This window comes from Fundulus heteroclitus, chromosome 16 (genome assembly GCF_011125445.2).
Source record: "Fundulus heteroclitus isolate FHET01 chromosome 16, MU-UCD_Fhet_4.1, whole genome shotgun sequence".
Taxonomy (NCBI): domain Eukaryota; kingdom Metazoa; phylum Chordata; class Actinopteri; order Cyprinodontiformes; family Fundulidae; genus Fundulus; species Fundulus heteroclitus.
This window is the reverse complement of record NC_046376.1, coordinates 21,459,403-21,472,640: the sequence shown is the minus strand read 5'-3', so window position 1 is coordinate 21,472,640 and position 13,238 is coordinate 21,459,403. Positions and strand designations below refer to the sequence as shown.

Below are 13,238 nucleotides of genomic sequence, written 5' to 3'. Positions count from 1 at the left end.
GGTTAGACTAGCTTGTTCTTTTTTTATTACTAATTATTGTGTGTAATGCTGTGTCTTTGCCACAGTCACACCCAAATATTCCCCATTGTAGAACAAAAAAGACATTTCTTATTTTCTTATCTTAATATGCCTTTCATCGCATGAATCTAGCTCTCAGACTGATCTTCATATCTCGCTTCCTTTACTTCCATCAATGCATTTATGAGTGCGGTTCTCCAGTTGGCGTATGGCTGCAGGACTGCCGGCTTGATGTTATTAAACCACTCTTTTCGTCTTTTTCTCACAGTTTCTTTTCTCTCCAGCGACTATCAATCTATTGCTACATTTTCTCTAATCCATTATCCCCATAGCAACTATTCAGTTATTCAATTCTTTCCCCACAGTTCTTTTCTCTGACAAAAAGTCACTGCATGATCTTAATTTTTTAATGTAATAATAATTTAATGTTTTTCCCCGTTCATTTGTATATTCTTTTATACAACACCTCCAAATAGTATTTATGAAACATTTAAGTTTATTACTAATTTGTCTTGTGGATGTGATGCCTTGCTAAACCCTTCGCATTGTTTGAACTTTTTCAGAGTTTGTTACATTAAAACCCCAAACTTCAATGTTTCTCGTTGGGATTTTTGGTGATACCTCAACATAGTGAAGTGGATATTTGTGTAATGGAAGGGAAATTATATAGTTTTTACACAAGTCTTGCAAATAGAAATCTGAAAAGCTGGCCACCATTTGTATTTACCCCACCTGAGTCAGTTCTCTTCTTCTTTTACCAGCACCATTTTTTGTCTACCAAGGCAAGGCAAGGCAAATTTATTTGTATAGCACAATTCAGTACAGAGACAATGCAAAGTGCTTTACATGATTAAAATACAGGAAAATAAAACAGAATATAAGCAAGTTGGAATAAAATGTAGAAACAAAATAGACCATCAATAAACAGTTGGACTAAAAAAGTGGAACTAATGCTGTTTCAGTAGAACAGTTTAACTAGAACAGTCAAAGGTAATCCTAAACACATGTGTTTTTAATCTTGATTTAAAAGAACTCAGGTTTTCAGCACTTTTACAGTTTTCTGGAAGTTTGTTCCAGAGAAGTGGAGCATAGGAACTAAATGCTGCTTCTCCATGTCTGGTTCTGGTTCTGGTTCTGGTTCTGCAGAGTAGACTAGAGCCAGAAGACCTGAGTGGTCTGGAGGGTTGATACACTGATAACAAGTATGTGATGTATTTAGGTGCTAAGCCATTTAGGGATTTATAGACTAAGAGAAGTATTTTAAAGTCTATTCTCTGAGATACAGGGAGCCAGTGTAAGGACTTTAGAACTGGGGTGATGTGCTCTACTTTCTTAGTCTTGGTGAGGATGCGGGCAGCAGCGTTCTGGATCAGCTGCAGCTGTCTGATCCACTTTTTAGGCAGACCTGTGAAAACACCGTTGCAGTAATCAATTCTACTAAAAATAAACGCATGGATTAGTTTTTCCAGATCCTTTTGAGACATTAGTCCTTTAATCCTGGAAATGTTCTTCAGGTGATAGAAAGCCGACCTTGTAATTACCAACAAATACCAACTTTCCAACTTAAACTCAACACAGATTGCATGGAGAGCTTCTGTGAAAAATCTGTTTTCAAGTCTTGTCAAACAGTCTCCATTAGATTAAGATTAATTAACACAGCATCACCACATCAAGACCTTTGTACAAACTCTCAGCTGATGTATTCCTGATGAAAATGGCGTTACCTTTAGACGCAAAGGGAATGGCAAGCTGTGTATGAGGACTGCTTTCAAACTGACTTTTTTCAGGGGAACATATATACAAAAAAATTAAAAATGGCCAAAAAAATTACAATCATACAGGCTCAACAAAGAGTTATTGGTTATTCTCTTCTGAGGTTATATTTTCCCTAGGAATGAGCTTATTAAACCTGTTAGGTGACTACTGAATTACTGGATTGCTATAGCTTTGTTATGAACAGATTAAACTGGTGTTTATTTGTTTATATTGAACGATTCAGGCAGAAACTCATAGCTGAATGCTAATATTAGGCCGAACTGAACTGTATAAGAAGGTAGTTGAAAGAGCACTTTTTCTGGATTGTGTGAACTGTTGAAGTTCATCTAATTACAAGGCTGAATCTTAATTATCTCCCCGCTTTCTAATCTAACTTAACTGGTTTTAAAATTAGGCTAAACCTGCCCTTGGATGGTAATGCAAAGAGGGAAGCAGCCTCGATCTCGTTGAACTGTGAAATAGCTGCTTTCGAGTTGCCTTCTTTTAGACTTCCTTTTGCGATACTCATTATGTGCACTGAGGAGCAGTCAAGAGTGTTCTGTGCTGATTAAGCTCCATCACTGATATTTTCAGGCTTTAAACCACAATCGTTTGCAATGACTCAAGTTGAAAATCCTCTATAGAGCTGTTATTTGTCAAATTAGCAGCTCCAAACTCTAGCCAACGAGGAGCTAGAAAGCAGAACTGGAAACGCTTTGGCTTAAAGGTATTCTGGGATCATCAGTCATAACTGTCAGGTTACACTGCTGGCTCACTACAGCCACGTTATTTTTGTTCTAAAGTCTCCCAAAATAAGGAAAAACTGTGAGAGCAAAGCAATCTTCACATGCATTTCATGTTATTTCCAGTGGGCTGCCTTTGATTGGGGAAAAGTGGGGGTTTTGTTCCCTTTTCATTCCTATAGCCCTTTTTCACCTCAGTGGTTCTCATAGGAGATACATTCCTGCTGCCAGTTATTTTTTGCATTCATGGATTAATTCACAGTGAGTGCTTATGACACATATGTATTGGTTTAAGAAATATTAAACAAATAAGCAATATGTGATAACATCAGGAAGTCATTTAATTGTAAAAGTATATTATCAAGAGTCTTTATTACGGCGTAGTTGTCTTTATGTGACTAGTGGACTGGTGGTTTGAGAGTTCCTTGGTTCAAATCCCACAAACTGGCACTCTGTGTCCCTGAGCAAGACCCTAAGCTCCAAAATGCTCCACGGGTGCCGCACAGGCCAACCTGAATTTATGCAAGTAGGTCTTTGTGACTCTATCCAGAGCTCAAGCCTTCCTGGAATAAGAAATCATCTAGGAGCCAGAAGGTCAGTGGTTACATGCCCAGTTGTCTGAGGCCACAGGTCAGTCTGCTCTTAGCGTTGTAAGAAGACGTGTGGAAGGGTGAAGATGCTTTAAATGGTAAACAAGGATGCAAAGGTGGAGCTCAGTTTCCCGTTAAGGTGAATTTGGCAAATGTTTAGTGTGAGGATAATTGTGCATAAATACTGTCATTTAACAAGAAACTTGTACACGTGTATATTGATCGGATTTGACACCATTATCATCATTCAGGCATTGCTGGAAAATGAGTTAAATGTAAAAAAAAAAAAAAAAACAACAACAAAAAAAAAACACAACTTGCTCCACCTAATGTGGCAGAAAAAAAAACACGTTTTGCACAAAGATTCCAGATTAACAATTGCATCATGTCTAATTAGAGGTTAGCATCTAAAACATATAATCAAAAGAAACTAATGCAATCGCATTCCTTCTCATCATTAGTATATGAAGCAGATGTTAAGTCAGCTTTAAATGATGCCTCATCATTAAGGCATTAATCAAATAAATCCTCAGCTTGCCTCTTTATGCTAAGAATATATAGCTATTAGGCTTTGACAGATAATGCTGCTTTGCTTTATCTATTAATGATGCGTCTGTAGATTGCCGAGTAAAATTAGCCTGAATAATGTTTGAGTCACTGTGCTCGACTTCTTCCTTGTTCTTCTGCATGATGTGGCCCTTGTTTCACTCCGAGGGCTCATCATCTCGCCTCAGTGCAAGCAGTGTCACAGGTTTGTCTGCGAGCGTCTCACCGCATGATGTCCTGTGTTTGACTAGCACAAAGGATCTTTAAGGTGACGCTGTTTTGAATCTGATGATGCAGGCTTTGGCAGGCATGCATTTGTCGCACCTATTGACATTGTATTTACATGCTCAACATTAAGCAGTATGAACGCTCAACATCTATTGGAGATAAACAGATTATAGTGGTGATGTGTGTAAGTTGATGCTACATGCATGTTAGCACATCCCAGAGGAAGCACATTTCTTCCACTATTCATACAGACCCCAAAGCATTTTCTCCACTGATGGATGACTGAACTTTTACATCAGGCTAAGGGTTACAAAATGCCTCTAAGAAGCAAACTCTGTGTGAAAATCCTGTTCTGAGCATCGGTTCCCAAATCATAGGGTTCAATAACTTTAAGAGAACAACAAAAGCGATTGCATTCAATGACGCACCGTCATTCACTGGATGTCTTCACACTTGAATGTTAAAATGCATTACCAAACCAAACAAACACATTAAGGACTGCTAATCGAGTTTGATCAATCACTGATTGTATTTTTTTATCCTGAAAAATGTGCTTTGAAAGCACATTTTAAAGTAATTGTTGTTTTTTTTTTTAAAATCTAATTTGAAAATAATCTAATAATGGTGATTAAAATCAATTCTTGACTCAATACTGTCTCATATATTCAGGCGTGAAGGTAAGACAGTATGTAAGCCACAGATCTCAGCTCTGGCAGGGACGGACCAATGAACAGATCATAATGTATCTGTTCATTGTAATTGTAGCATTTTTTTCCATATGGATGTTTCTCTAACAGGACTCTTTTATTTCAGGAAAAAAAACATAATTTCTCACCAAATTCAGATTTTTTAGTGTGCTGTTAAACCAGTTTCACTACAAAGACATGCCATTTTTTTCAAAGATAAAGGCTTTTCTTCTCACATTCATACTTAATTTGAACATTAACAGGTGTTAACACATGTCTTACATATCTGGTTCTAGATTAAAAAAAAAGGCAAAATGCCATGTACTGTAGTTGATGTTTTTCACACAAACGTATAAATTCACTGAGGATCAGCATAAATAGGAGGGGAAATGACTAACTGTATTTAATGATCCTGTTGACAGCCTCTTTTTTAAAAAGGCTCAGACCTGAACTGTGTTGGGTTTGTTTTCAAAATTAGCTCTTTTTTGTGTGCATTGCAAAAAAAAAAAAAGAAGCTTTCTCATTTGTGTAAAACTGGATTAGTTTTTTTTTTTTTTTTTGAGCATGCAGCTAACATTATGGTCCACTTACGCAACTCACATTGTGTTGTGGAGTGTGCCATGAGCGCTCTGCTTATTCATACATTATATCCATTAACAGATTAATTGTTTTATTTTAGAGGCTATAGCTATAGTGGCTCAATGCTTTTATGTTCTAAAACCATGTGTTTTTATTTTATTTTTATTTTTTTACATTATATATTTCTATAGGATGGACTGTCACTTAGTGTGCAACCGGGGATTTGGGACAGCATAAAACCAGTCAATTCAGCTGGAGACTGCAGAGTTTAGCAGTGGAGCACTAGAGGTCGGGGATTACCACAAAAAATAAACATCTACTTGCACATTAATCTGTCCGAGGTCACTTGTATGCTGCTAAATTTTTAAGTCTGCTCGGTGTGGTCCTAATTCCTTTATCCTTTTTTCCCCCCTTCAAGCGAAAGCCTATGGGAATTATTATTTTCTAAATAATTGACCACTTATTTATGTCTTTTCAATGTTGCTGTCTGACTCCTCCGTTTGCATTTGGATGTTTAAATGGCATCCACGCCTGTGTATCTAATCTGCCAGTTGTGTGACTTTGATTGACACATATCATGAAGTAATCTGAGTGAATTAAGAATTACACAAACCAGCATTAGAGACCAGCATGAAGTCACATGGAATCCAAAAGGTCACCAAGTTACATACACACTCATCTGCCGCCCCTCACTATTTAAATGGATGTATTTAGCCCCACACAAAAAAATAACTCCAAATAAACCCAAAAGGGAATGGGAATGTCGCAAAATCTTATTTTTACAGTATCACTACTGCATTTTTGAGCCTATTGTTCCCAATTAACAAGCTGCTACTGTTCTGGTCAGATGCTTACATCTACCTCCTAGTGGTTCATTTTATCCATGATAAGAAACAAAACAAAGAAGTACTTTATATGAGAATAAGGAGATATTAACATTGCTATAAACGTTTCACTGTTTTAGACATTTTATTTCAGGAAAATGGCGTGAAAAGAAATTGTGTCCTCGGTTGTTACTTGAGTCCCTGTTGGCTCCTGTGTACTCATCAAAAATAAATAAATTCAGCATTTCCAAAATGAAATAGAAGTTTAATATATAGACTCATGAGAGAAAACTGTGGTCAAAGTAGCATGAACACAATAACCCATGACAAAAAAAATAAATACAGGGAGGAATAGAGTAGAAAATAGACACTGACAAAAAGAGCCGGCTAATTAGACTTTTCTGAGAGCCTCACACTCCTGACTCATCCCCTGTCTGTCAAACCGTAGTACTCAAAAGTCCTTCCTCTTTATAAGACTGACGTTCCCTCAACATCTCTCCACTACCATCGCTCTAACCCACCCTCTGACATCATGTTGTTTAGCTAATTCGGTCGGCTTGTGGGGAAAAAGGCCCTTTTCAGCGACGTAGGCCTTCTTACTCAGTCGGTGGCCTGTATAATTACACATGCAGCCATTCTGACACAGTTCAGCATGATGGAGGCGAAGCTGATGGGGGTTTATCCACCCTCATTTGCAGGGCTTTAATTAGAGCCATGTTTGTTTTGCAGTGATTGCAGAAATTAGCTAACACGGTGCAGGGAGAAAAAATTTATAAATTGGTTTATAGCAAATGAGACTTAGCCACGCTGATCAACGCACATTTTATTGCAAGGTTGCCAACAATGTGATGTGCATGAGTGTAGCTGAATGCATGTTTTCTATGGTTTCTATCAGTTTATAGTCTGCAATAATATATTATTGCTTATCTGACTGAATGTCTTTAGTTTAAAAGCATTCATTAGTTTTTCTTTCTTTAATTACTTTTTAGTTGTTTCTTTTTCACTTCTCTTCAGAAGAGGCCATGGGATAAAAGAGTGGGGTTGGGGGTGGGATCTCTGTACATTAATTGTTTGGTGTTTTAATAATTGTGCAAAGTTGTAATTTTAAAGTCTAAACATTTTTTGATGATAAATGGTGAAATGTATATATTTCTATTTATTAAAATGTGTATATTTAAAAATAGCACGTGTATATAAATTTATGGCAGAATTTGGTAAACTCCCCTGTGTATAGATAATGGTTTACTCCCCAAATCAACTTTTCAAACTATAAGTTTGTTCATAATGATGCTATCTTTGTCACTGTGCAAATTTTGCTATTTTTGTGTAAACCTGTTTAATTCAGAAATATTGCCTCTATTGGTTGAAACATGGTACTGCAGTTGAATTTTCCTATTGGTTATAATGGTACGTCACATCTGGTTCAGACATAATGGTGCGTTTGATTTACTGTTGACTGATTTATAGTTCATATAAGGCCTCTTTTAAAACCATAGCAATGACAAAAACACTGTTTTACGTGGTATTCTGATTACCAAGTACAAATTGAAATCCCCATAAAACTATCTCATTCAGACACATGCCACTGTGGTGAGTCAGGAGTTGGACTTTAGAGCATAGCGAGCATTGATCAATAGCGTTTTTCAGGTGACCCTTTTCTTACCTATCAGTCAGCATCGCATTTTTATTTAGGTACTTGGATTATTCAGACAAATTAAATTCACTGTCACTTTCCCCCACCCTTACCACACCCCCGTTTGAGCCCCTCCATTCATCTCCACACTTGGCCGTGTCTTGGCACTGCCCACTTCGGTGGCATTTTACAAAATTTGAAAGTGGGCTTGGTTTTGCTTTAACATCGAATTTAATTACACTTTAAACAGTTGGGGCTATTTAAGGCAGCCATTTGTCATAGAAGGTTTTTTCTTGCTTCATGTTGGAAAGCTTGACATGTAAACACTCGCTGCTTTCGCCGCACTCTGCCTAAACTCTTCACAGCTCTCCAGCCGGCAAAACGGCACCTTGTTACATTGATGTTGCCTTTTTCCCAATAGGGATAAACGAAAACCAAAAAAATTTTTTATTTAGATTTGAATCTTCCTCTGAAACACAAGCTTGAATTTAAATCTAAAGCTGTAGCTGTTGCATCATATCCTGCCTCCTCTGCTGAAGCGGCTCCCCTCCCCATCAGTAATAAAACTGTCACAGGTGGTAAATATAAAATGCATTGCTGCTGGTGCACCACTCTGGGAATGTCATCACAAAAACAGATTTAAAATTCTGGCCAGCTGTTGCTGATAGGCTTCCTCAGCCTTGTGTGTTGAGAAGCCGAAGCTCATTTATATGTAAAAGTCCCTCAGTCCAGTTTTAACTTTCCCTGTTAGCCTTTTGGGAGTCTCCTTTTTAGCCATGTGGCTTCAGAGTCGGAAAACAGCTCTCTCTTTCTCAGTGAGTCTTCTGAGACTTTAGTTTAACCCTCAATCAGATTTATAGCTTACTTCACTCTATTTTTTTTCCCGGCTCATGTCTCCTGTAATTTTCCAGGACCCCAGAAGCAAGCACAAGTTCAAGATCCACACATATGGCAGCCCCACGTTCTGTGACCACTGTGGATCACTGCTGTACGGGCTCATCCACCAGGGGATGAAATGTGACAGTAAGTATTACTCTGGGTGTGTGTGTGTGTGTGTGTGTGTGTGTGTGTGTGTGTGTGTGTGTGTGTGTGTGGGTGCACCTGTGTTGAATATGCTGTGCTGGCTTTCTTAGAGCCAGTCCTAATGAGAACAGATGGGAATAGCCTGCTGCTGTAGCCCAGAAAGAATTCATTGCTCTGCCCCATTGAGACCTCTCTGTGATCCTATTCTTCCTACACATTCTCCACTTTTGACTTTTCTCCCTTTCTCTTTGGGTGTCTGAAGCCCCCCCTGATTTCCTAAAGTCCTGAACTGAAGTTATTGGTTTCTTTCCTTTATTATCCATCTTCTATTTTTGCTGATGCAAAATCCAGAATCACTTGCGTTTAAGCTGTTGGCAAGTGTTCCACAAGGATGATTTGTTGGGCCATTTACGCATCAGATGAGCATTGTTCCATCTCTACAATGCTTAGACAAGGATTCCCTTCATTTTGCTGTTTCATTACACCTAAATGTTTCAGATCAGAACAGAAACACATTTTAATATCAGAGAAAGATGTCATTTTGTAATCAGAAAATGTCATTTTGATTAATTTATTAAACAAAAGAAGCTCTGTGTGAGATTATAAATCCACCAACTCCCTTATTAAATCATAAGTTAACTTGTTTTAATTACTTTTTTCTAGTAACAATGGTAACAACCAGAAAATATTAATGCTGACCCATAAAAAGAAACAAAAAACCACTTAAATAAAACCAATCCAACAACATCAATCTGACAGAATATCAGAAAATCAATACACCACATCACTAAAGAACCGATTTGAAAAATAGTATTGATATCTATCAGCCTAGAAGGGGTTAATACAAATTTGTAAGGCTTTGGGATTTCAGTGAACCCGTGTATTAGTTATACCCATGTTGAGAAAATATGTAATAGTTGTGAACCTTCCCAGGAATAACCAGCCTACCAAAATAATCTAGAACAACAAAGGTTCAGGGTTAAGAAATAATACAAAATGACAATCATGGAAGCAATCCAAGGGCAAAATCACTGCTTACCATAAATAAAACAGAAGCCCATCTAAAATTTACCAAGAAGTATCTTTGTGGTCCTCAATGGTTTTGGAAATATGTTCCTTAGACTGATGAGACAAGGGTGCCTGTTTTCGTAGAAGGCGTCTTTCCTGTTATGCGTGGAGCAAAAATAACCGAGCATCTCAGGAAAAACAACATCATACAGACCACATGGGGGTCATAGTTACATGGTCTATGCATGCTTTGCTTATTCAGGACTTGAACGACATGCTACTTGAAAAACCCTGAGGTATAATGTCCAGTCTTCAGTTTGTAAGCTTAAGCACACTGGGGTTATGCAGCAGGATCCGAAGCACATCAGCAAGTCTACCTGTGAAAGATGCAAAAGGAAAAGAAACACTTGATGAAGTTTGTGAGTGGCCTTTTTAAATTTGGTCTGAAATCCGACGGAGATCCTGTGGCATTATCCTAAACATCATATTTAAGCCAGCCATTCATTTCATTTTTTGTTTCCACACGTATTTTTCCTTCCTTGATAAATATAACTGATGTGCCAGTTGCTCCCTTCATGTTGCGTTGTTTTTAAAAATTGGACTTAAAGCACGGAGACTCTGGAAAGTTGATTCTGGAAAAGTCTGGAGTTTTTAACCTGGATAATTTCTATGTATCCAGCAAACATAATCTGCCTTTACTCTCTGTTCTCTCATTTTTTTCTCACTTTTTCTCCCTCACTCTGTCCTATCCCCTTATCCGTTACAACTCTATCCTCATCCATCGCCCTGCATCCCCTTCTCCTCCCTATACTCTGCGCATCCATCTGTGGGTCTCCGGTGGCACCCTAATCGTATACGGTGATTAGAGCACCCTGGAACAAATTAATGCGAGGAGACCATGGCTATTACAAGCTGCCTCAACATCTTCTGTCTCTCCTTGTCTCCACCCAGCAGGTCAGACAGAAGGACACAAGAGAGAAAGAGATCAGGATAAGATTAAAACAAATGTGCATTAAAGTAGAAATAAAATTCTCCTGCATTGTGTTCCAACATATCTACTTTGTCAAAGCGAAACAAAAACATATGGAAACAATTATCTGAGTCTGTACTGAGAAACCTCCCTGTGCGTTCTTTGAGTACAAATATTGGCAAATGTTGAGAATAACAACGATTTTTCCCAACAGTCAGCGCATTTGATCCCGCCGAAATGTGCAGCAGCAGAGCTCTCGGCAAGATGATTGCATCACAGTGCCTCATAACTCAGAACGTTTGGGAATAACCTCCAGCTGTGGCATGAAGAACTATGAAACATTAACGACTCCGGGGGTATTTTGATTTGATAAACTTTAACAGCTGTGTACAGTGGCAGAAGTAATACTCGGTGCACAGCTGGTTTTCCAAGTTTGCTCCCTTACAAAATAAATGTAACGTTTTAATTTTTGATGGTACTTTAATTTTACTTTGGAGAGACACAGAAGTATCACAAAAACGCATTCAATTAAAAATTAAACATGCATTTTCATGTTATTGTGTGAATAGATTCCTCAGCTGCACAATCATTTAGCTATTTTTTTTTAGCAGAAATGACATCTAGGAGGTTGGATGAAACATCTATTACTATAAATACCCTATTTATCTTTATACAAAAGTTTACCTATTACTAATAATACATCCACAGTTACTATGTTAAAAATCCAGTCCTAAAAAGTTACCTGAATGAAAGATTATTTCATGGTTTTCAAGATAAAGTTATACAGCCCAGAGTAGGAAACAAAAGATGTAGAGTAGAAAATAATGTTTTATTAAATCTGATATGCTTTTTTTATATTTCCTAAACTACTTTAGTGTAGCTTCCTAGTTAATTTTTTTTCTCATTACATCAACCCCTCAAACTATTTTTGTACTTCCTAATAAGACGCAGAGAGTCTTCCTAGCAGCGTCTTGCAAACTGCATGAACATTATTAAATCCAGACAAATGCAAAAATAACCAAACGCTCTTTTCTTTAAACGCTCAACTCTTCTATTTTGTTTAATTCAAAAAGAGATTTACTCCAACTGTTAACTTTTTTCTTTTTTTTGTGTCTCTCTAGCCTGTGACATGAACGTGCACAAACAGTGTGTGGTCAACGTGCCGAGCCTGTGCGGGACAGACCACACTGAGCGCCGCGGACGGATTTTCCTCAAGATCGACGTCAGCGGGGACAGGCTACACGTCACAGGTTGGTTCTGATCTCTAACTGTGAATAAGTAAAAAAAATAACAGTTGACTCTTGAAGTGACACTAGCCAGCAGCTCCCAGACAGGTTTGAGAGAATGCTAGAAGAAATATCTGGATTGTTTGTTCCTATTGCTTTGGACTTGGACCTGTGTTTATGATCAAGGCAAATTTCAATGGAAGTGAACCTGAAAAAGCTACCTTACACCAAGTTCTCTCAAAAGAGCAAATTGAGGGCAAATATTAAAAACAAATTCAACTTTACATGCACAAAGTATTTATTTTGTGTGTATACACAGCAAAGTGCTGCCGCTTTAGCTTTTTACGCCCTTACCATGCAGTGATTATCACTGGAAAGTCATTTCTTAGCATTTGGGTTGGGGTTAGGGTTTGTTATGTATAAAACTCAGCCTTTAAATTTTCTGTAATCTTTTGTCAGTGAACATGACTGTAAATTCAACAGGATTAACTGAGGCCCTCAGGAGCAAGATTGTAGCAGCTTATTGTAGTAGAGGAGTTTTGATATGGGATTTTGTCCAGGGCGGAAGTAGAAAGGGGGCGCACAGGCATGAAATTCAAAATGTAACTCGGTTACATCCTAGAGAATTTTTGATTGCTTCTATGCAGTCAATGGACTGTGCCATCTGCTTGCTGGTGAGTAAATAGAGCCAAGGCAGTGTGCTTTGTGTGGAACTGGGTTTCAACTCTGGAATCTCATTGAATTTTTTTAAAATTTTCATTGGTTTAGGGGTTGGAGCAGAACGAGAGGATTTCCCAGGGTTCATGCAAAAACGCCTCTGTGCACTGTCAACTCTGGCGTGTCTCAATTCAGGGGCTGCATCCTTCAAATGAGAAATAATTCAAATATCTAGAGTCAGTGTTTGATTAGTTCATTATGATTATTCTCTGCAAATAAATTGATTTAAACTTTGGTCAGAAAGTTTTAAGGTTAGTGTAAAAAGTTTTACTACTAAATTACACAAATGGTATTTGTCATAAATAATGTTTGTGTGGTATGTTATCAACATAAAATTAAACATCTGGCTGATTAATGAATGAGAATAAAATGAAAGATGATAAGCAAAATGTTTAACGCATTCCAAAATGCTTTTATATATTTATTAAACAACAACAAGAAACACATCCAACACAAATTGATCTGTAAAAAAAAGTTTTCTTTTTAGATACATATGTAGCTAAGCCATTTGGATCAAGCGAAAAATTACCCTATTCCACAGCGCATAGCCGCGACAGACGTCCTGATACACAGAAGCTTGCAACTTACCAACAATGCAGTTCCAAGACATAAATGGCATGACTCAGTTATTAAAGATCTGCAATTTTTCCCCAATATAATAATGCTGTTCAGTGGTTTATTATGCTCATACT

At 37.6% G+C, this 13,238-nt stretch overlaps 1 protein-coding gene across 2 annotated transcripts in view; it reads left to right on the top strand.

The window, feature by feature from the left end:
- si:ch73-374l24.1 (protein kinase C alpha type) overlaps positions 1-13,238 on the top strand; it is a 165,802-nt gene that overhangs the window by 98,666 nt on the left and 53,898 nt on the right. For both annotated transcript variants that reach the window (XM_012867890.3, XM_012867881.3), the window contains exons 4-5: positions 8,514-8,625; positions 11,725-11,853. In XM_012867890.3, coding sequence (XP_012723344.2) covers positions 8,514-8,625; positions 11,725-11,853 — 241 coding nt within the window. The remainder of the gene's footprint in view (positions 1-8,513; positions 8,626-11,724; positions 11,854-13,238) is intronic.